Here is a 22,367-nt window from a genome sequence, read left to right on the forward strand (position 1 = left end):
TTGTAGCAAATACTACCTACCGGTAGAGGGCGTACTTTTACTCAACCTCGTTCTCATACTTACTGTGTGTGTATTGTAGACACTAGCGGGATGCCGCGCTTCGCGCGGCACCCCGCTAGATGATGAAAATCCTTAATAATTGGATTGGGAATTGCATCTTAAATGATTGAGGAATTTAAGCTCTAAAATTTTACTATTTGGGTTGTTCGTCTTTGATTCTTTATTTGTGTTTTTCTCCTTTTCTTTGTGTCTAAAATAAAATGATATCAGTGTTTTGCCATTTGTTTCTCTTTATCCATGCCCTTTAAACTAATTTTATGTATACTCATATATTTCGGCTTGTTTGTTTGTTGATGTTTTGGTGTATAGTTTTGGTAATTCCATATAAGGGAGCGACTTATTGATATAATGTATGTTTCCTGATATCGATGTTAAAGTTTAGTTGTGGATGTAATGTTGTAGGCCCATATTTTTTTTCTTTTCTTTTTTGGTGTCTTTGTATCTTCATTTCGTTCTTTTAGATTTGTAAATTGTTGATGATTGCAACAAAAATGGTAGTGTTACAAGGGTGTGAGTGTCCCAAGATAGTTGTTCAATTGTGTATTACCTTTTTGGTCTTATATAATGCTCAAGATTGAAGATTAAGGATTGAAATATGAAGTACATTATAACAAAGGGTATAAATATAAAGAGGACATACAAATATGAGGTCATGTCAATGTATCCTGGATGAAGACAAAGTAAACGCATTATCCGCATAAATTGTCCGCGACTTTTGAGCATAGTTTTAATTCAATGGGCTATGTCATTGTATTAATTTTATTATCTTAACTGCACCGAGTGTTACCCCGCTAAGCCGAATGTAAGGGTAATTACCTAGTCGACTAAAAAATATAACACATTGCTATTATAATTACACACTTATTTTCTTGTACTGAGCGCATTGGGTATAATTCACGTGTACGCGGATAATAGTCAAGTGTCGTCACATTGGCGACCAATCGGGAGGTCTGTTTGGAAGATCCAACCAATAAGACAAAAATATTTTTCTAACCTGATGAATTTGGCATCAGTGGTATTTTGGTTCCCTTCTGAACAAATCCATGAACAAATCCATAGTCACCGTCAATAGCCGCGCCGAGTTACTCGACCAATGGCTTGTAAGAGACTGGTATAATATCCTTCTCAACAATAATCATTGGTACTAAAAGGCTTGAGAAGACTTTTCAGAAAAGTCACAGCTAATGTCCGCAGAGTTTATCCGACTGAAAAGGGAAGAAAGTTAACAGCTTAAAAGAAACACACCGGTTGGCGGTCCGCAGGTTCAATCGTGTTGAACAGATGATAGTGAAAAAGTTCAACAATAATATATCTGCAAAACTTTACTGAAAATAAACACATTGAATGATTGGTTGCTTTGTTGAGTTATTTGTTGCTTTGTTTCCAATAACACTACGTGATTTTAGAATCTTGGGCCCTTTAATTATTCATCGCGAGTTATGGAGCGTCACGTCCCACGGTATATAGCGTTGTTACAGCGGGGTTTTTTTTTTTCTTTTTTTTTTTTTTTTTCTTTTTTTTTTTTGGGGGGGGGGGGTAAGAGCACGTCCCACGGTACATAGCGTTGTTACAGCGGGTTTGTTTTTTGTTTTCTTTTTGTTTGGGGGGGGGGGGGGGTAAGAGCATCGGCCTCTTTTTAGTTTATTCTCATCTGAATTTGTCGTGTAAACGTGAACGTGAACGTCAAAAAAGTGTATTGTTTATTGTCACTTTGGGCTTTTTGCGTCTCGCGAAGTTTTAACGACACAATTTCTGACCGTTCATGTTCACGCTACTCAAGGAACAAACCTCCAATATCTCTGGAACCCTATTTATCGTACAAACTAAATAAAACGGTAAATTCGTCCTCACTCCTTAATTCTTTAATTTTCTCTCACTCATTTCACTTTCAGAAAGCATTTCAAGTTATTTTTAGGGTTTGTTACGTCCAGTTTTGTCAATTTTATAATAGACAGATTTATTGTAAGTCCGAGGTCGCCACCCACTTTCAACCTAAAGTGATCCCACGGCGACCTCCTTCACCAAGCAACAGGTGGCCTATCTCAAAACCAGACAACACACCACTCACAATACACTGACGAACGTAAGGAGAGTTTGGGCTCGATTTCACATGCTTACTTTACTTGTGTAAGCCCCCCCCCCCAACACCAAAATGTTATTAATTCCCACAGGCTCCTTCCAACCTATAGCCCTTTAGTATTCTACCCAATGTTTCCAAATTATAAAGCTTCCAATTGATCCGATCCTGCCGTTTGGAAGTGAATGCTTTTTTTATAAATATTCTCCATTATTTAATCTTTTCAACAAATGAGTCACCTGTCAGAAAGATTTCTAGGAAGTCTGGTAACAACATCGACCAGTGGTTGACACATGGTCGCCTGCGAAACATCAATCTGTGAGTTACTTCCTTCATTCAATGCAAATTCGTGGATTTGTTTCGGTTTTGTCCTGGCACCCAGCCTCTTCGACCCTGCGCGGCAATGAATGAACCAAGCCGGAGAACCATGCTTTAAAGTACAACACGAAAGTAACCTGACCAAAAAGGGTGGATCGAATGGCGGGTGGGCGGTCAAGGGGCAATTGAGTGAACCAATCCGGAGAACCATCTGCGAAACACTGTCCAATGAGTCACCTGTCAGAAAGATTTCTAGGAAGTCTGGTAACAACATCGACCAGTGGTTGACACACGGTCGCCGCCCAAACTTCCTCCAATCAGATGACTCGTATAGTGGGAGTTTGGGCCAGGGTTTTGTAGACTTGCAACCCGACGTCTGAAAAGACACAAATGGGTTGCATTCCACACACACAACCGTGTTGATTTCCTCAAGGATGCCATGCCACTGGACCTTCTAATTTCAATTCAAGATGGCGCGGGTTACGCTTTTAATAGTATAGATAGCCGCTGTGGCCGAGCGAATACGGACACCTACTTTCCAAGAATCTGCATCTGGTGGATATTCAATCTTATTCAAACCATGATGTTCAAACAGCCTTCATAAGGGAATCAATGTGTGGTGAAGAGGTTTTCAACAAGTGGTTTAATCCCAACCAGGGCCTGGTTCTTGATAATTTTACCTATTGTCTCGTCCTGTTTTTCCCGTTTTGTATTATTTGTCAGTCGAATTAATTTTGTTCCCGTCCCGTTCACTATCCCCCAATCGCGCACTTCTAACGCGTTTTTGCAATGTTTTTTTTTTGTTCTGTGCAAATTCCTGTACTGCGGGTCCCGCTAGACAGGTAAACAAAGTATATATAATCATCATCATCATACTCTAGACCAGATTTCCAAAAAGGGCTCTAGTTAAGGATGTGAGCAAAAAGCTGATGTCCCCTTGCCACCATTTTCCTTGAGAAAGAAGAAACATGATTAATACAAAAAGCTGCCTTACAAATCAGGGTAGCAATGAATGGTCAGGCACGGTGTGTGGTGTAATATGCAGTGAAATGTATCCAGATAAAGTCAAGGAGATTGATGGCCAAGAAGGTTTTTTGTGTTGTAATACACTTTTTACGTCACCAACAAGTCCATTTTAAATTCACAGACCACTTTTAAACAATGAATCCAAACTTTGAATTTTCAGGCACAATATGTTTACATGTATGTAAGTCACTTTAAATCTGCCACTTCTTTTTTGTTCAATAACATTTAACTCTGAAAAAAAAGTTGTTCAGTAAAATGGGATATAATAATATTTCCGAAAAGCGTAAATTTGCTTAACTCTAAAAATACACATTTCAGCCTTGTTTCAATGATTTGTAAGAGAAAAGGCGTGATTATTTTAGTAAAAAGTGAAACTAGAGATAGTGATTGTAAACAATCACACAGCTGTTCCCGAATGTTTTTTAAATAAAAGTTTTTTATGCTACAAAAAACACACACATTACAACTCTGAGGCACGTGGTTACCTGGTCTTGTATCTGATACTAAATCAAAAGAAGCTTTAACCAAAAAATAAAAGTCAACATGGCGCCATGGTCATTGTGCTTAATAAATTTAAACCAAGTTCAAAAATCGACTGTGTTGTTCTTGAGATAGGATCGCACTTCCGGTTAACCCGAAAGTAAAGGTCAACACTTGGTCACGGTAACCCATGCTCGATTTTTAATGCCCAAAGAGTCCATGACTAAAAAAAACCTGTTGTGTAATTCCTAAAATAAGGTCCCACTTCCGGTTGACCCGGAAATAAAGGTCAACATGGGGTCACACCTATCCAATGCGTATGTCAAATGCCAAAGGAGTCCATATCTGAAAAAGTCTGAAAATCTGTTGTGTTGTTTTTGAGATAAGGTCCCACTTCCGGTTGACCCGGAAATAAAGGTCAACATGGGGGTCAGAGTTTCCAAAGTAAACATTTAATGCCTAAGTAGTCTATAACTGAAACAAATTTGAAAAACGGGTGTGTAGTTCTTGAGAAATGGTCCTACTTCCGGTTGACCCGGAAGTAGAGGTCAAATCGGGGTCACTGTTACCTGAGACAAATCTCCTATGCATAAATCAAGCATCTGAAAGCACACAACTTCGTGTGACAATGGTGTGTTTTGTTTCATTATTATCTCGTAACTTCGACAACCGATTGATGAGCTCAAATTTTCACAGGTTTGTTATTCTATGCATATGTTGAGATACACCAAGTGAGAAGACTGGTCTTTGACAATAACCAATAGTGTCCAGTGTCTTTATAGAGTATGAAGCATGCTATAGGCCCCTACATGTACATACGTATTTATAATTTCGCCTTGAAGGGTTTGGTAACCTTTTGTACACAGTTTAAATGTAATGATAGTACTAGTAGAAAGCTTCCCTGAAAAAAAAAAAAACTTTCTGATCAAGTGCTGTAGGTTCTGCCTTTTTCTAAACAATGTGAAGTAAAATGTTGCATTTATATTTGTCTGCGTAGGAAAACTCTGATTTGAATTTGGGGTTTTAAAACCCATTTTTTTTCATCAGTACCCATTGCAGGTGAGTGTTTAGCGCCTTAGTAACAGTTCGCATCATCCAGTCAAAAACAAGTTCTTGGCGAGTCTCTTATCACATTCGGTCCAAGCGCCCTGAGTTCTTCTTTTAGTTTGGCCTATCGCAAACAGAGGTGACCTCTTGGGTGGGGCCGCTGGGGTAAGCTCCTTGAACAGAACAGCAGTTTTCACTGTATTTTGGAACTGGGGTTGAATGGGAAATATTTATTCCTTACTTGTGTTTTTAAAATCATTATTAATTATTTTATTTCGCCCTACTGTCACAATTTCAGGTATATGAAAATTAAGTTGTAGGCTCAAATCTGGGGGGATGATCCAGGATTTTCATATTGGGTGCGGGGCTTTTAAACTTAGGGCCAATTAAATTATTAATTATTTGCTCTGTTGTGATAGCCAAATATGGGTCCGTTTTGTTCACAACTTTACAAATATTGGAAGTTGGATGATTCTTTACCCCCCACCCTCTACTCCCAAAAATATAGGCAACTAAATTGAAACTTGCAGTATATTTAGTCACCCTACGAAAAAACAGCATCTACCCCGCCCACCCCTACTTGCTTAAACCTAAACAGTAGAGGGGGCTGTTTGCGCAGGGTTTTCTTTCTTCTTATCCCGGACAAATAATGAAAGACTCATGACACAAAGTATTTGTTGTTCGCTGTCTAGCACGGACAGGGTCAAAATTTATTTCTCTCAATTTTTACTCTTTTGTTCAACAGAAAACATTTAAACAATGAAAGGAGTCAGCCAACTCAAAAGGTTTACAACAAAGTGGACAAAATGCCACTACACACAGTTCTTTTCCTCCAGTGATAATACTTGAGGACCTTCCTGATGTCTACCGGGAATCCAAGAACATTCAATTCAAATAAGTTCGCCGCGGACTTACAAAACATTGCATCCCAATATAAACGGTTTTGGAAGTGTCTACTCCAAAGCACTGACTCCACCTCACAGTGTCTATTACCGGTGAAGCCAAAGGGACCTGGCAATAAAAACAAGCATGCACATGAGATTTAATGGCTGACACCTTAATTTTTGTTTCTTGTTATAAGTATACATGTATACATAATACATCACCTGCTCCGAGCGTCTGCCGAAGCATTTCTCACAGGAGTCTACCTGAAAGAGACTATGAGTTCCATCTAATGAGTTTTTCTTCGATGCTCGAAATAAAACTTTATTCTGCCGCCGTGAGATGCATGACCTGTGAGAGACTAAACAATTTCATCGATCTATTGATCACAGTCAGATTTCAGTGAATGCTCTTTTTGTGCCAGTTCTACATTTATTCCATCTTCATCTTTAAAAACGAAACCATCTCCATCACCTTATGAAGGCATACTGACATTTTAAACTAACTGACTAGAAAAGCAGTCTGTACCCCTTCCAATGTTTGCAAAGATTGAGTAATGACAGACCTACATACGGGCTGAACAATAAATAACAGGTACACGCCGTACTAAAGTTGGTCTAAGTCCACTTAGACCGGTTCGGGTTCAACTTTTGTGCGTGTGAACGCAAATAAAGTTAGACCGGATCGGGTCTAAACCCCAAAACTTAAACTGTCCAGCGAGGCGGTCTAAGTCTAAACCAGTTCGGGTTTATCTTTTAACACTGCGTGTGGACAGAATGACATCCGGTGTGGCGATTTCAACTTTCCGCTGTGTTCAGTTTTCCGAATGACCAAATACGGTAGCATTACGTCATGCGATGCCTGCGCACAGCAAGCGAAAGTAGTCCATTTTAGTGCCGTATTGAGTTATCCGTTACCCTCCGGTAGCTGTCATGGCGGCGTCCACGAGTCGAGTGCATCTAGCGGCAAACGCGTGGATCGTATGAGTTGTTTTTTATGCAAGCAGAGTGTGACCTGCCTGAAGGTTGTTCCCATGAATACATGTAAAGATAGGACAAGAGATTATGTGACTACACAGAAAAGAATCGTAATATAAACAACGTGGGGTCACTGCTGAGAGAACTACATTACTCGCCAGGGTACTCGCGGCGGTATCTGAGAGGTCACCCGGAAAACTGAACACGACGGAAAGCTAAAACCGTTCGAACAACGTGTAGATATGACCGACTACGTCACCCGGAAAACTGAACACGGCAGAAGACTGAAACCGCCACACCGGTTTTAACTCACAACGGACGACTCATTGTGTGGTTCAATGCACACGCCCAGCCCCAGGTGTGGCGGTTTCAGTCTTCCGCTATGTTCAGTTTTCCGGGACTCAGTAAAGTATATAACAATTGACTTCTTTCGCTGGCTGTGCGCAGGGGTCCCATGACGTAATGTTACCGCATTTGGTCATTCGGAAAACTGAACACGGCGGAAAGTTGAAACCGCCACACCGGAGTGCTTGTATACGGTTTCTGTTGCCTCTGATGCCGAAAAAGCACCGAGTATTTTTAATTATATTAATTTCTTGCCGCTTACCGAGTTGGCGCTACCCTCTCGATCGGTGTACGCAGTTTAACACAGGCCCACGCCCATGATTTATTAAATTCTGAAACAAAATTATATTTGCCAAGCTTTTATTTTTGTTGCCTACAATAATTTGAAACTGTTTTTCATGCGTATATACTACGAGCGCAGCAAAGAAGCATATTGTGTAATGCTTTTCACATGCAGAGCGCTGCCATCCCATAGTGATCACTCTCTGATATCCCATAGTTATCCATCACCGATCCCGTGGATGTGCCTCTCTATTGCCGTCACCGTTACTAGCGTGCTGTACTTTCAATCTAGGAGAATGAACTGCAGTGGATGCGAGGATGTGTGTAGGGGGAATTCCCTTTGCCAGCAGGATCACCACGTTGTTGAGAAGTTGGGAAAATACTGCAAAGTACATGTATTTACGTAGCTTGCACGTGTGTAGTTGTGTTTATGAACGAATCGGAATAAAAATCGCGGCACCAGCTTTTGAGAGATCGCAACTTCCAGTCGATTGAAGTACAAGCTAAAAGTATTTATTAATTTATTTATTGTTTGTTTTAAGTGCCCATATCCTCCTAGCGGTAAAACTGTTTTCCGCGTTCGATTGAGCCATTTTTATCCGATAATAATACGTTCTGATGATCATCCAGGGCATGAGGCACTCAGTATATCGGCATGCTCGGTGTGTGTATGAATAAAACCGGATGTTAGAGCAACGGTGTCGCGTGTACTTTGACCTCTTAAAACCGAAGATAAACCGGATCGGGTTTAACTCTGTGCTGTCTGAACGCAAGGGTTTTTTATTTTTACGACCACCCCCGCTGCTCGTTAAACCAGTTCGGGTCTAAGTTAGTACGCTGTCTGAACATACCCTATTGCATTTATCCTAGGGCTCGGGATAAGTGCATCTATCCCAAGACAAGGAAGTTGCACCTATTTCAAGATTCAGGATAAGTGCCTCTATCCCAATACAAGGAATTTGCATCTATCTTAAAGGAACACGTTGCCTTGGATCGGTCGAGTTGGTCTTTGAAAAGCGTTTGTAACCGTTTTTTATAAAATGCATATGGTTAGAAAGATGTTGTAAAAGTAGAATACAATGATCCACACAAACATGCCTCGAAATTGCATGGTTTTCCTTTTACCTCGTCGACTAACACGTCGGCCATTTATGGGGGTCAAAATTTTGACTCCCATAAATGGCCGACCATGTTAGTTCGCACAGTAACAGGAAAACCACGCAATTTCAAGGCAAACTTGTGTGGATCATTGTATTCTACTTTTAAAACATCTTTCCAACAATATGCATTTTATAAAAAACGGTTACAAACGCTTTCGTTTTGACCAACTCGTCCGATCCAAGGCAACGTGTTCCTTTAAGGCTCGGGATAAGTGCATCTATCCCAAGACAAGGAAGTTGCACCTGTTCCAAGATTCAGGGTAAGTGCGTCTATCCCAATACAAGGAATTTGCATCTATCTTAAGGCTCGGGATAAGTGCATCTATCCCAAGACAAGGAAGTTGCACCTATCCCAAGGCTCAGGATAAGTGCGTCTATCCCAAGACAAGGAAGTTGCACCTGTTCCAAGATTCAGGATAAGTGCCTCTATCCCAATACAAGGAATTTGCATCTATCTTAAGGCTCGGGATAAGTGCATCTATCCCAAGACAAGGAAGTTGCACTTATTCCAAGATTCAGGATAAGTGCCTCTATCCCAATACAAGGAATTTGCATCTATCTTAAGGCTCGGGATAAGTGCATCTATCCCAAGAAAAGGAAGTTGCACTTATTCCAAGATTCAGGATAAGTGCGTCTATCCCAATACAATGAACTTGCATCTATCTTAAGGCTCGGGATAAGTGCATCTATCCTAAGAAAAGGAAGTTGCACCTATCCCAAGATTCAGGATAAGTGCGTCTATCCCAAGACAAGGACGTTGCATCTATCCTAAGTGCTACGTGCGGCTAATGTCCAAAAGAATTAACCAGCGGTTGTATTTACAAAAACTAATTTATGTATACTCAAACAACATGAATTATAGCAATTAAACATTTACAGCGTACATGTACATGGTAAAATTAATACCACGACTTGACATTTTCGTTCAAGCCGGTCTTTAACAATAATACCAAAGGTGTCCAGGGGTGGATTTCACAAAGGTAGTCCTAATTTAGGACTAGTCCTGGGCAATGCTAAGAGATAGGACCAGTCCCAAGTTAGGACCAGTAACTCATCCTAACTTAGGACTGGTCCTATCTCTTAGCATTGCCTAGGACTAGTCCTAAGTTAGGACTACCTTTGTGAAATCCACCCCAGTGCCTTTAAAGGGACATATTTTTATTTTATGTTTAAATTTTAAAAAGGAGAAAAGGAACCTTTGATAGATGTTGAGGTTAACAAATGTTGTGCTTATTCTTAATTATCAAAATGGTCGTGGTCATTTTAATTCTTGAACTATTTTGTTTTTTTAAGGATCAATGCAGAGCTTTCTGATCTAAACGCATCGATTGAATGTCAAACGTTGAAGGCCCTTATAAGGTTTATCTCTTCCTGCAATTTTATCTGTTTGGTATTGGCTTTTAATTTTTAAATTTGATAGATTTCTCATCATTTCATCTCATGAACAATCAAAGTCTTTGTTTTGCAAACATCATATTTTTACTCTGGCCTTTTATTTTACCAGCTACAGAAACTGAAATACTCTTTTGTTTAATATTTATAGTAAGTTTTCGCCAAAAAAGGCTTATCTTTTAATTTCAATTAAACTTTTTATAAACAACACGTAAAAAGACATGAAAATTGTTTTCCATTATGCATCAATGATAAAAAAAATTAAAACTTCTTTAGAGTGAATTACTAGACACTTACACAGAACGAAAAATACCGATACCTTTTAGTGCCTGTGAAAGTTAGAATTACACAATTCTTTAATTAATTATGCAAAACTTCCCAACCACCATGAGAACCTGTTGTACCTGGTAAGTTAACAATTGAAGGCCTATGGTTTCTAGTCTACAGTTATAGTTTAGTGTTTACAACCTTTGTATTTGAATACCAGGTTGTAAGGCTGATACTAAAGTTTGTGTGTATATACAAGCTTATTATTATTGTTTAAATTAGTATTCATAAATACCTCAGAAAGTTTCGCTATTCCTATTGGTGGAGAGCGCGTCACGTGGGGTATTCAAACCTTTGATAATGACCAGTGTTTATTACCGGTTGTGAGCGGATACTCCGCGCTAATCTTGGTGCAAGACGTTTCTCGTACGGGCGATGCGGTGCAGGTCGGTGAGTTGGCCGCGCTGTGTGTGAAAGGAAAACAAGAACGTGTTGCACCAAGACTATACGCGCATGCGCACGAACAGAGCCGGAAACTGTCGGAAATAGAGGCGTCTCAGTCATAACAATGCAACACACGGAATACAGAGCTCAAGCACTTCGGAAACAGAGTTTTACAGGGTTTCTTACTTTATTACGCTTTTTTAACCAAAAAGGCATTTATGAGTTGGAATAAAAGAGTAAAGACTCGTTCTTTCACGGCCGTTTAAAACCTTGCAGGGTCGTTGCCGTGTGATAAAGGCCCGAGCCGAAGACGAGGGCCTTTATCACACGGCAAAACCCTGCCAGTTCTAAACGGCCGTAAAAGAACGAGTCGCTACCCTTTTATTCCCTTGGTAAATGATTTATTGTTACGGTTAAAACAGGGTGATTTTCCTTTGTTTCCACAAATGACCTTTAAAGGCAGTTGACACTATTGGTAATTACTCAAAAATAATTATTAGCATAAATCCTTTCTTGGTGACGAGTAATGGGGAGAGGTTAATGGTATAAAACATTGTGAGAAACGGCTCCCTCTGAAGTGACATAGTTTTCGAGAAAGAAGTAGTTTTCCACGAATTTGATTTCGAGACCTCAAATTTGGGAGGTCTCGAAATCAACCATCTAAACGCACACACCTTCGTGTGACAAGGGTGTTTTTTCTTTCATTATTATCTCGCAAGTTCGATGACCAATTGAGCTCAAATCTTGACATGTTTGTTATTTTATGCATATGTTGAGATACACCAGCTGTGAAGGCTAGTCTTTGACAATTACCAATAGTGTCCACTGGCTTTAAACTATCTCTTGTGCAGTTGTACTTGTGAGCGTGTGCTATTTATTTGTCTTCGACCCTTTCCAGTACGGTACCGATATGACTTTAATTTAGTGAGCGGCATCACTGTGAGTGGTATGGTGTTCTTATTGTGGGATTTGTCGTATTTTCATCTCGGAGGTTTTAAGTGAGTAATACCACCCCCTCCAGTGATACCAAACAACTCCTCGAGCATTAGACCCCGTCTCACGGAGATACTCCCCGTTAAGATTAGAATAGTAGCATTGTCTGTACCACCAGGCACCGCGGAATATCTGGGCACAATTCCTGCTGCTGTCTACATCGTTATCTTGGTCGTGGGTTGAGAACTGCTGGTTATTCTGGTACATCAGTGAGTCACCTGAACAAAGATGATGTTGTAGTTTTAGGACAAAAATTACGTTTTCTGTTTTGTTGTTCATTACACTTATTTTATAATTGGTTGTACTTCATTTCGATTTGTCAAAAATTCAATAATTACAATTTTAATATTAATAAAATATAGGCAACATTTTTGAAACCTGTATGGTTTAATGAGTGATCTTTCGGTTTAAGGGAACATATACTTTTTGTTACACATTTGATTGTTGAAATTATATTAATACAATAAACCTGTATGGGTAAAAACCAAAAATAATACAATAAAACTAACATTTGAAACTTCCATTTCAAAAGGTGGTACATTATTATCAGATATCACCGAAAATCCAGGAGCTGAATATGTCCATGCAGGAATAATAATTCGTAAGTAATACACACGCATTAACCTTAAGAAATAGGTTCATTTCCTTATAATAAACTAGCAGGAATGTTACTGATTTATTACCTGCGGTTCCAGAGTAGCTTCCTACAGCCAGCCTGTATTTGCCACTCACATCAGCGATGCTAAATGAGTCATACGTTGCAACCCTGGATTCACTCTCGAAGTCTGAGAGATCTACGCGGAGTTCATACTCGCCCTGAGCGGTCAGACGGTGCAAGTTGTCGTTACCGAGCCAAAATTCTCCCTCTAGATTCCCAAAGCCCCGGCTGTAGCTAGCAAAGTCCAAATAGAAATCAACACTGCCGTCCTTACGCCGCTGGAAAACCTTTCAAAAAAAAAAAAAAAAAATTTTTATACCGTAGTCTTCCTCACTTTGATAAAATTGCTTCGATACAAATCACAAATCGGGTCATTCATTAGCGTGCTAACTTACAGTCCATCCACCACCGTCTGTCTCCATATCACAGTATACCTGGAAAGCCTCACCGGAGTCTAGAGGATGAACCGTGTACACGCCACTGGTCGATACACCACTCACAAGAATGTCAGAACAATCCTTCGGAGGGGCAACTGTACAAGTGCAACAACCAAAATGTTGATTTCTACTCGGTATCCGCAATATGACTGATTTTCTCACAATGCTTTGCAAGAAAATTATACAACAGACCACTGCACGAGAACTTCGCCTTCAAATACACGGGGATGAAGATATGACCCAACTTCTAAAAACAATTGTACTGAGCTTATAGGGGTTGTTCACAATTAATCAACATGTCCATCTACCGTTGCCCTTAAATAACTAACAATTGCAGGATAGGAACCCACGACTTTAGGATTGACATTAACCATCATTCTCCACCTCAAGCTACTAGACACCCGTATTGCATTCGATAAAGCCCCTTACCTGTTTCCGTTGTCGTGGTTCTCTCCGTTGCATCAGTTGTACTAGCCTGGTTCATAGTGGATGAATCTTTAATGAAAATCAGGAAAGAGGACATCGTGTCAATATGGATTTAGAAAGTAAAACAGACACTAGTATTGCATTCGATAAAGCCCCTTACCTGTTTCCATTGTTGTGGTTCTCTCCGTTGCATCAGTTGTACTAGTCTGGTTCATGGTGGATGAATCTTTAATGTAAACAGGAAAGAGGACATCATGTCAATATGGATTTAGAAAGTAAAACGGACACCTGTATTGCATTCGATAAAGCCCCTTACCTGTTTCCATTGTTGTGGTTCTCTCCGTTGCATCAGTTGTACTAGCCTGGTTCATGGTGGATGAATCTTTAATGAAAATCAGGAAAGAGGACATCGTGTCAATGTGGATTTAGAAAGTAAAACAGACACCTGTATTGCATACGATAAAGCCCCTTACCTGTTTCCGTTGTTGTGGTTCTCTCCGTTGCATCAGTTGTACTAGCCTGGTTCATGGTGGAAGGATCTTTAATGTAAACAGGAAAGAGGACATCATGTCAATATGGATTTATAAAGAAAAACGGACACCTGTATTGCATTCGATAAAGCCCCTTACCTGTTTCCGTTATTGTGGTTCTCTCCGTTGCATCAGTTGTACTAGCCTGGTTCATGATGGAGGAATCTTTAATGTAAATCAGGAAAGAGGACATCATGTCAATATGGATTTAGAAAGTAAAACGGACACCTGTATTGCATTCGATAAAGCCCTTACCTGTTTCCGTTGTTGTGGTTCTCTCCGTTGCATCAGTTGTACTAGCCTGGTTCATGATGGAGGAATCTTTAATGTAAATCAGGAAAGATGACATCATGTCAATATGGATTTAGAAAGTAAAACAGACACCTGTATTGCATACGATAAAGCCCCTTACCTGTTTCCATTGTTGTGGTTCTCTCCGTTGCATCAGTTGTACTAGCCTGGTTGATGGAGGAATCTTTAATGTAAAACAGGAAAGATGACATCATGTCAATATGGATATAGGACGTAAAACAGACACTAGTATTGCATTCGATAAAACCCCTTACCTGTTTCCATTGTTGTGGTTCTCTCCGTTGCATCAGTTGTACTAGCCTGGTTCATGGTGGATGAATCTTTAATGTAAATCAGGAAAGAGGACATCATGTCAATATGGATTTAGGAAGTAAAACAGACACCTGTATTGCATTCGATAAAGCCCCTTACCTGTTTCCATTGTTGTGGTTCTCTCCGTTGCATCAGTTGTACTAGCCTGGTTCATGGTGGATGAATCTTTAATGAAAATCAGGAAAGAGGACATCGTGTCAATATGGATTTAGAAAGTAAAACAGACACTAGTATTGCATTCGATAAAGCCCCTTACCTGTTTCCGTTGTCGAGGAGTTGAAGGGAAGGCCTGACAACTGAAATAGTATTTAGCCGTGTTGGTCGTTTGGGGGCCGTTCAAAATAATATACATTTTCACAAGCGATTATATAAACCGTACGCTGGGTGGGGGGGGGGGGGGGGGGTGGCCTGCAGTACGCTTAGGTTTTATATATTCTACCTATTCGACATATAAAAACATAGCTCCATTGGGCTAGTGAAAATGTGTATGCCTTTTACGCTTGTGGAAAGATGGGAGTTGACCCCTTATAGACTGATATTTTTGAACATTTATTCCAAGAACTGTCTATACTTTAGAAATCTTAGCTCTTCACGGCAAAATAAGGAAGGTTTCTTTTAACCGAAGGATAAGTTTACCATGAAGGAATTCCATCAACGCAGATGCTAGGACTTGCAGCTGCTCCAGCTGTCGTCTTATACCCAGTACCTCAGAAGTAACATTTTCTTGAAAACCAGACAATGATACTAGCAACTCTTCCACTTGAAGTGTTGTGTCTTTAAACTGGTGTGTTGCGTTTCTTAGAGCCGAAGATACCATTTCTTGGTTGGTCGATACTGCGATCTGCAGTTCCTCAAGCTGTCGCTTTGTTACCATTTGTTCAGTTGCAATGATGTGTTGAATGGTGGAAGAATTGCAGCCTATCTCTGAGTTCAATGGAGGAGAGCTGTGTGAACATACTAGTGGGTTGATGGTGATCACTTGTTGCTGGCACACATTGTTTTCACTGAACGTAGGTGATTGGCCATCGCCCTCTACAGACTTCACAATCATGATAAACACAATGAAGACAAACGGCCCCATGCTGCTCAAGAGTTAACAGATTAGTACTGCTATTTCCTCTAGGATTAAAACCAATAGAGGAACAGACAATTATATATAAATATAGCTTCCCGGTGTATGGTAATAATTCAAGTCTTTTTGTTACAAACTTCCCGTTTGTGTGTAAAAAAAAAAAATAAACTGTCTAAGATATAATAATAAATTATTATAATAATATTAAGACTAAACTTATTCCGAGGCGCATAAAAACAAACAACAAAACAGAGAGAGTAATAAAAAAGAATACAAATTACGTAGCTTGTAAAGAAATAAGAGGTTGAATAAAAAATGTTGAATTACATAAACGTGTTGGCATAAATAAATGGTTAAAAACAGACAGAGAGTCGATCATAAGAAATTTTGAATAGGTGGGTTTTTAGCAGTGTTTTGAAAATGTCCAGAGACGTTGTTGCTCGGATATGTCAAGGAAGAGAGTTCCAGAGTGTGGCTGTGGATACAGAAAAAGCACGAACGCCGTTGGAAGTGTTTGTTTGATGGTCTGATGGTGACATAGCGAGTTTTTAACGGAGCATGATGGTTAAGAAGAGATTTAAGTATACAGTCATACTGATCAATGAGGGTATCCAAGTTATCCGAAGGATTGATTATCAGATCAGACTTGCAAATATCATCTGCAAAAGCATCATGGTCAAGGCAAGCATATTTGCGAATTGTTTACTAGTCGACAGGGGTTTATTTAAGTTTAGTGAACAGTGTATGGCTGCGTGCATGCATAGGGCCGTTATAAAATTTCCAACATTTACCGAGTCTACAAGGTTATCGGATGGGCGAGCGATTACAAGGTCTAGAATGTGACTAGCCCTATGTAGGACTCTTTCTCTGTACACAGATACAGAGTCCTTTTAACTATTAAGGCCCGTTTCTAAAGGGCGGGAAATTTTCAAAGCTTTATAGTCTTACCTGCAACAAGCCACTAATTTCAACAGATTCAAATTCTATGGTGGCATACATTTTTCTGCGGTGGGTTTTGGTCCTCATATATTCTTCACAAATCCGTCATTTTTGTGAAATATATAGTGGCTTGTTGCAGGTAAAATTTGAGTTATGAAGCTTTGAGAATTTTCCGCCCCATAAATGGACCCTGATCCAGGACGTCAATGTAGTGTATTACCAAAGTGCGAGGCCGCAATGGCTATAGAACGTGACCACTATGAGTAGGTGTACTAACAAACTATGACATGTTGGTGGATTCAAGCATGTCTTTAAAGTGCCGTAAATTTCACAGTGGAAGTTTTGTAAACTACCCCTTCAAGGCACAACATTTTACACAAATTTGTAAATTTATACTATCAACATTTATACCTTCAATGCAAAGTAGTACCATAGTATGTAGGCCTAGTAGTATAGTGTTGTTGAAGAACGACATGAAATTCGTCCATATAGACCTTAGTGCATAAGTTAACAGCTGACTTGTTTTGTAATGTTGTCGTCTTTTGGACCTTGACTTCCGGAAAATACCGGAAGACAAAATTTATTGATCCCCCCCCCTAAAAAAAAAAAAAAAAAAAAAAAAAAAACATTTCTGAACCACAAATTTGAATTTTAAAATCTAGGCCTAAAGGCCTACTTAATTCAAAATGGCATTCATAAATACCCCAGAAAGTTTCTCTACTCCTATTGGTGGAGAGCGCGTCACGTGGGTGTGCATAAACCTTTCGTTAATGACCGGTAAAAAGTGTTACTTCATGAGCGTGACACGCGACCTTGCACCTGTTCTTATACGACAGTTTCTTCATTCCTATTGGTCGAGAGCAACGGCTGAAACAGCTGTGCCACATCACGCGAAACGCGCGACGCGCACAGCATTCCCTTATAAGGAGTTGTTTACGCGAGGGCAGCGGAGGGCTCTACCATTTCATAGCTGGAGGGGTGCTGTGTTTAAAAAAAATAATTCAACAATTATAATTTTTGCATTTATTTTACTCTTTGATCAAAAAGTTATGATGTTTTTGACCGAAAAGGTATTTATGAATGGGAATCAATTGGTGTTGAATCGGTTTTCAACTAGTGGTTTAAACCCGCCGAGGCCTGGTTCTTTATAATTTACCTCGACTTCGTCTCGGTAAATTATCAAGAACCAGGCCTCGTTGGGATTAAACCACAAACCTCTTCACCACACATTGATTTTTTTTATCTAAGATTAAACTTTGGTTACCGTACTCGAAATTATTGACCTTTACTTCCGGTTCGAAGTGGAATAATTCTCAACAACTATGCCTATATACAATTATCAATTTCTTTTCGGAAAACCTTTGAGCATTGTATATTAGCATAGGGTTACTATGGCCCCTTGTCGACCTTTACTTTCGGGTCAACCGGTAGTGGAATTATATCTCAATCAATAAACATTCGATTTGCCATTTCTTTTAGTTTTGAAACGTTTTGACCGTACATGTCAAGCAAGGGTTACCGTGACGCCATTTTGAACATTATTTCCGGGTCATCAAACCAGATTTCCAAATTCTTTTCTGTATAGACTCCTGGAGTAATTCAGATAAACCTTAGCTTACAGCGACCTCAAGTTGACCTTTCCGGGTCAACCGAAGTGGGACCATACCTCAATATGTACAGGGTGTCTAAAAAAAAAGGTAATCCTACTTTAAAGGGTTTTTATGGCCAGACTATTATGTTTACCAGCAGAAAGTATGGCATCATCTTAAAGCTGAAACTTTGTGCTTTCCAATGATACATTTGGTTACATTCCAGGGTCATGCATCAGCGAGCACCATTGTCTTGAAAATGTGGTGCAAAAATGCAGTTGGTTCACTTTTAAACCCTTGTCATTCTGGCCTTCAGACAGTGTGTAAACCTCAGGTTGTCACAATGGTTCAGCTAACGGCAGAACAGAGAATGTTTGTGGTCAAGAAATGGTATGAAACCAGAACTTTTTGCAGGCTACACAGGATGCATTTGGAGAAGCATTCCCAGATCGATAACCACCAGCAAAGAAACAATCTGGGCCAATGTGAGAAAGTGTGAAGCACATCAGGAACCAGCCTCAATCGCAACAAAGGAAGTTTAGGAAGGCCAAGGACAGCGAGATCTCAGGAAAACATCGCTATCCTACGACAGCAACTGATTGACCACCCACGGGAGACAAGTGCAAGACGGAATGGTGTTGGACTGAACCGCACCACTTTTAATCGGATCACTCATCTGGACCTTCACTTCCATCTGTTCCACATCTTCACATCCGTCATGAACTTCTGCTTCCTGATTTTGCAAGAAGACATACTTTCTGTGAGTGGCTTCTTGAGCGGTGTGAGAGAGATCCCAGCAAACTTCTGGTTTCATACCTTTTCCTGACCACTCTGCTGTTATTAGCAGAACCATTTGTGACAACCCGAGGTTTACACTCTGTCTGAAGGCCAAAATGACATGGGTTCAAAAGTGAACCAACTGCATTTATGCACCACAACTTCAAGACAATGGTGCTCGCTGATGCATGACCCTTGAATGTAACCAAATGTATCATTGGAAAGCACAAGGTTTCTTCAGCTTTAAGATGATGCCATGCTTTCTGCTGGTAAACATAATAGTCTGGCCATAAAAACCCTTTAAAGTAGGATTACCTTTTTTTTTAGACACCCTGTATAAACCTTTTGAGCATTGCAGGTTATACCAAAGTTAGGCCTATTGTAAACCCAAGTTGACATCTATTTCCGGATGTACCGGAAGTGGGACCATATTTCAAGAACTGCATACCGGATTATTAATTTCTTTCACTTATAAACCCTTTGAGCACTAAAGATTAGCCTTTTATTATCGTGAAAATATCAACAACAAACTTGGCGGGCATTGGATCAGAACCGCAAGTTTTCTTATTTGACATCATTACCAAGTTTTTAACATCTGTTTCTGCTAAAGATTTAAACTAACAAAAAAGTGTGCTGAATTCCGTCACAGATTTTCATAATTTTCTGATCAAACTAAGAACCTAAATCATTCACAAAGGTCTCTGTGTCAATGTGAGGTGGCAATTCCACTACAGACTTCTTCATATTTAACAATGACTTACATGTAGTGAGATTGAACAACTAGTTTATGAGTCTTAAAGGCAGTGGACACTATTGGTAATTGTCAAAGACTAGCCTCCACAGTTGGTGTATCTCAACATATGCATAAAATTACAAACCTGTGAAAATTTGAGCTCAATCGGTCATCGAAGTTGCGAGATAATAATGAAAGAAAAAACACCCTTGTCACACAAAGTTGTGTGCGTTTAGATGGTTGATTTCGCAAACCCGCAATAACAAACATGTATACTTGGTGGTCTGGCTCCCCATTCCTCTCACAAACTCCCAAGCTCACGGCTATCCGGGGAGCTGGGGAGCACATGCCCCGTTGTGAGGCCCCCTGGTCCTACTTGACACGGCACCGGCTGTCGTGATATGCCACAACGTTATAATAGTCTGTATTTATATAGCGCTTTATACATTCGAAAGGCATTTTAAAGCGCTTAAATACAGTATTTTTTTCAAGGTTAGTTGGAATTATGAGATCTACTCCTTTTACATAACACCATAATGGTTTACAAGGTGTTGTGACGCAATATATGCTGCCAATCAAGCCAGGAACACCGGGCCGAAGTGTCGCACAACACACGAGACCAACGGCTTTACGTCCCAACGTTCAATGCATCCCAACGTCTTCACATATGGAACTGAACTCGTCCTAAGTTCTAAGATTAATCCTAAGTTAGGACGAGTTTGGTGAAATCGACGGCTGCTCAAGCCCACTTCCACAATGCTTACATTTCGCTTGCTCCCATACCACGGCGCATCTTTGCGCCGTATAAGACGCGCTTCCCGTAAGCTTGGTTCATCCTGCAAATACGATTCGTGTTGACGTCACAGCTCCGTTTTCGCTGCGAATGATTCGCAGGACAGATGTGGGCAAGGCAATTCTTGTGATTAATTCAATGCGAATTATTTATGATGTCATTCTCTCATCGATTGAAACCAGGGACAGCATAATCTGTAGTTGTCACTAGTTTCAACCGATTAAAGAGTGATTTTCCCAATTAAAACTGTAAGAGAGCAGAGCTCACACACGCAGAAAATATAAAATGGACTTCACACGAACTCTCTCAAAGCGAATCTTACGCCAGTGCCGATTTCTAATTGCGTGTCCGATCTATAGGTGTGACATTCAATAGGTGTGTCTTTGCCAGGAATTATTCCACTATCTAGCTGGTTTTCTCGCCCTTGTCACAAACCAACGCTTTTGCAACCGGCGACACACTATCTAACTATCGTGTCACACAATCCAATTAAAAATTGTACATTTAGATCTATTCGTGAATTCATGCAAAGTGGAATGTCGTAAAGACCTAGCCCATCACGAGCAAGAATAATCTAAATACTAGACAACGCGCTCAGTAAACTTTAACTTACGATTTTAACTTCAACTCCAACATCTGTCCTGCTCCACGAAATTACAGCACTTTCTAAACCGTGTGTGATTGACTGTTTCTAACCGATCCCTCCGAGCTCTGCAAAATCGCCCTAACGCGCTCTCCTTATAAACCACACACTATAAATGAATCAATTACATATGTCACATACATTTCCGCCACGTTGTCACATGGTTATCTCTAAAGTGTACGATGGCATTGGCCCAGAAAGACAACCGTAAACTTGGCCAACATGTTTATATTACTTTGGCTCTGAGCTCAACTCTTTGCGACAACCAGAGTATTTAGATTGAACAACTTAGCTGGAGGCCTGTCACGCCTTGACGTTTTAGTCAGCGCTTGCCGACTGAACTATCGATCGATTTTTCAATGTTGAGCGTATAAAAAGCGTATTCATAACGAGCTGTGGACGTTTGCATGCCGTATTAACAACTTACATGGAACGTTTCCTTAACGAATGTTTGGCGTGTTGACGGCGTTCACAACTTATGTTCTACGATAGTCTACTACTGATAGCGCTCGGCAGCGTATTTCCGACGATCACATGTAGTAGCCTACAGAGGTGTGCTTCTCGACGATTGAAATAATAACTACACTTGACATCGTAGTAATCCTCCTGCGAACCCAAATTTTATATACTGATTCCCATTAACGCTTCCAATACGCCGTTATACGGTAGCTGTTAGTAAGAAACACGTTCAGTAAGTTCCGTGGTCGTCTGGAACACGTCAAATACGTTCGACATAGGTTCAAAGCACGTTACCCATAAGTTAGAAATAAGTTTTGAGTACGCTTGTTTGACATTATCTCGACGTATGTCGACGTATGATTAACTTTCAAGTAACGTGTGTGAACGTGTGTCAACGAACGTATAACTTACCTACAACTTATGCAGAACTTATGAGCCACACGCTAGCATACGTCGAGAATTTTTGTGCATGCACAAAATTTCTCGACTATCTTGGCTGACACAACGTATATCAGCGTGTTACAGCATGCTCTTCTTAAAGGCAGTGGACACTATTTTGTAAGACTAGCCTTCACAGTTGGTGTTTATGTTGATACTCGGCAGAATCCTTAAGTGAGGACGTAAGGCCAAGGGTGCTTGATTGTTGATGCAGTGCAGATCGGACACAAAAGGGTGTATTTCAACATATGCTTAAAATAACAAACCTGTGAAGATTTGAGCTCAATCAGTCACCTAACGAGATAGTAATCAAAGAAAAAAACACCCTTGTCACACGAAGTTGTGTGCGTTTAGATGGTTGATTTCGAGACCTCAAGTTCTAAACCTGAGGTCTTGAAATCAAATTCGTGGAAAATTACTTCTTTTTCAAAAACTATGGCACTTTAGAGGGAGCCGTTTCTCCCAATGTTTTATACTATCAACCTCTCCCCATTACTCG

General features: G+C 40.1%; 1 protein-coding gene across 7 annotated transcripts; it reads right to left on the reverse strand.

Moving 5' to 3' along the window:
- Positions 1-9,995: 9,995 nt before the first annotated feature.
- Positions 9,996-21,044, reverse strand: LOC139953957 (uncharacterized). Of its 7 annotated transcripts, XM_071953572.1 has the most exons (14): positions 20,942-21,044; positions 15,062-15,544; positions 14,525-14,590; positions 14,368-14,433; positions 14,214-14,276; positions 14,057-14,122; positions 13,901-13,966; positions 13,745-13,810; positions 13,588-13,653; positions 13,432-13,497; positions 13,275-13,340; positions 12,804-12,940; positions 12,434-12,695; positions 9,996-11,968 (listed from the first exon to the last, which is right to left on the reverse strand). In XM_071953572.1, the coding sequence occupies exons 2-14, from the start codon at positions 15,504-15,506 to the stop codon at positions 11,715-11,717; spliced, it is 1,689 nt and encodes a 562-aa protein (XP_071809673.1). In that variant the 5' UTR covers positions 15,507-15,544; positions 20,942-21,044; the 3' UTR covers positions 9,996-11,714. The 7 variants fall into 7 exon arrangements, with proteins under 7 accessions (XP_071809673.1, XP_071809682.1, XP_071809690.1 ...); XM_071953581.1 differs by lacking the exon at positions 14,214-14,276; XM_071953589.1 differs by lacking the exon at positions 13,432-13,497.
- Between the last annotated feature and the right edge of the window lie 1,323 nt (positions 21,045-22,367).

Source organism: Asterias amurensis, chromosome 2 (assembly GCF_032118995.1).
Source record: "Asterias amurensis chromosome 2, ASM3211899v1".
In the NCBI taxonomy this organism is placed as follows: Eukaryota; Metazoa; Echinodermata; class Asteroidea; order Forcipulatida; family Asteriidae; genus Asterias; species Asterias amurensis.

Excerpts from the sequence above, each read along its gene's own strand:
- LOC139953957 (XM_071953572.1), bottom strand. The coding sequence starts at position 15,506 with ATGGGGCCGTTTGTCTTCATTGTGTTTATCATGATTGTGAAGTCTGTA. Across the intron at positions 14,123-14,213 it reads AACCACAACAATGGAAACAG|ATTCCTCCATCATGAACCAG; the intron begins GTAAGGGGCTTT and ends TTTACATTAAAG. Across the intron at positions 11,969-12,433 it reads AAGCTACTCTGGAACCGCAG|GTGACTCACTGATGTACCAG; the intron begins GTAATAAATCAG and ends ATCTTTGTTCAG.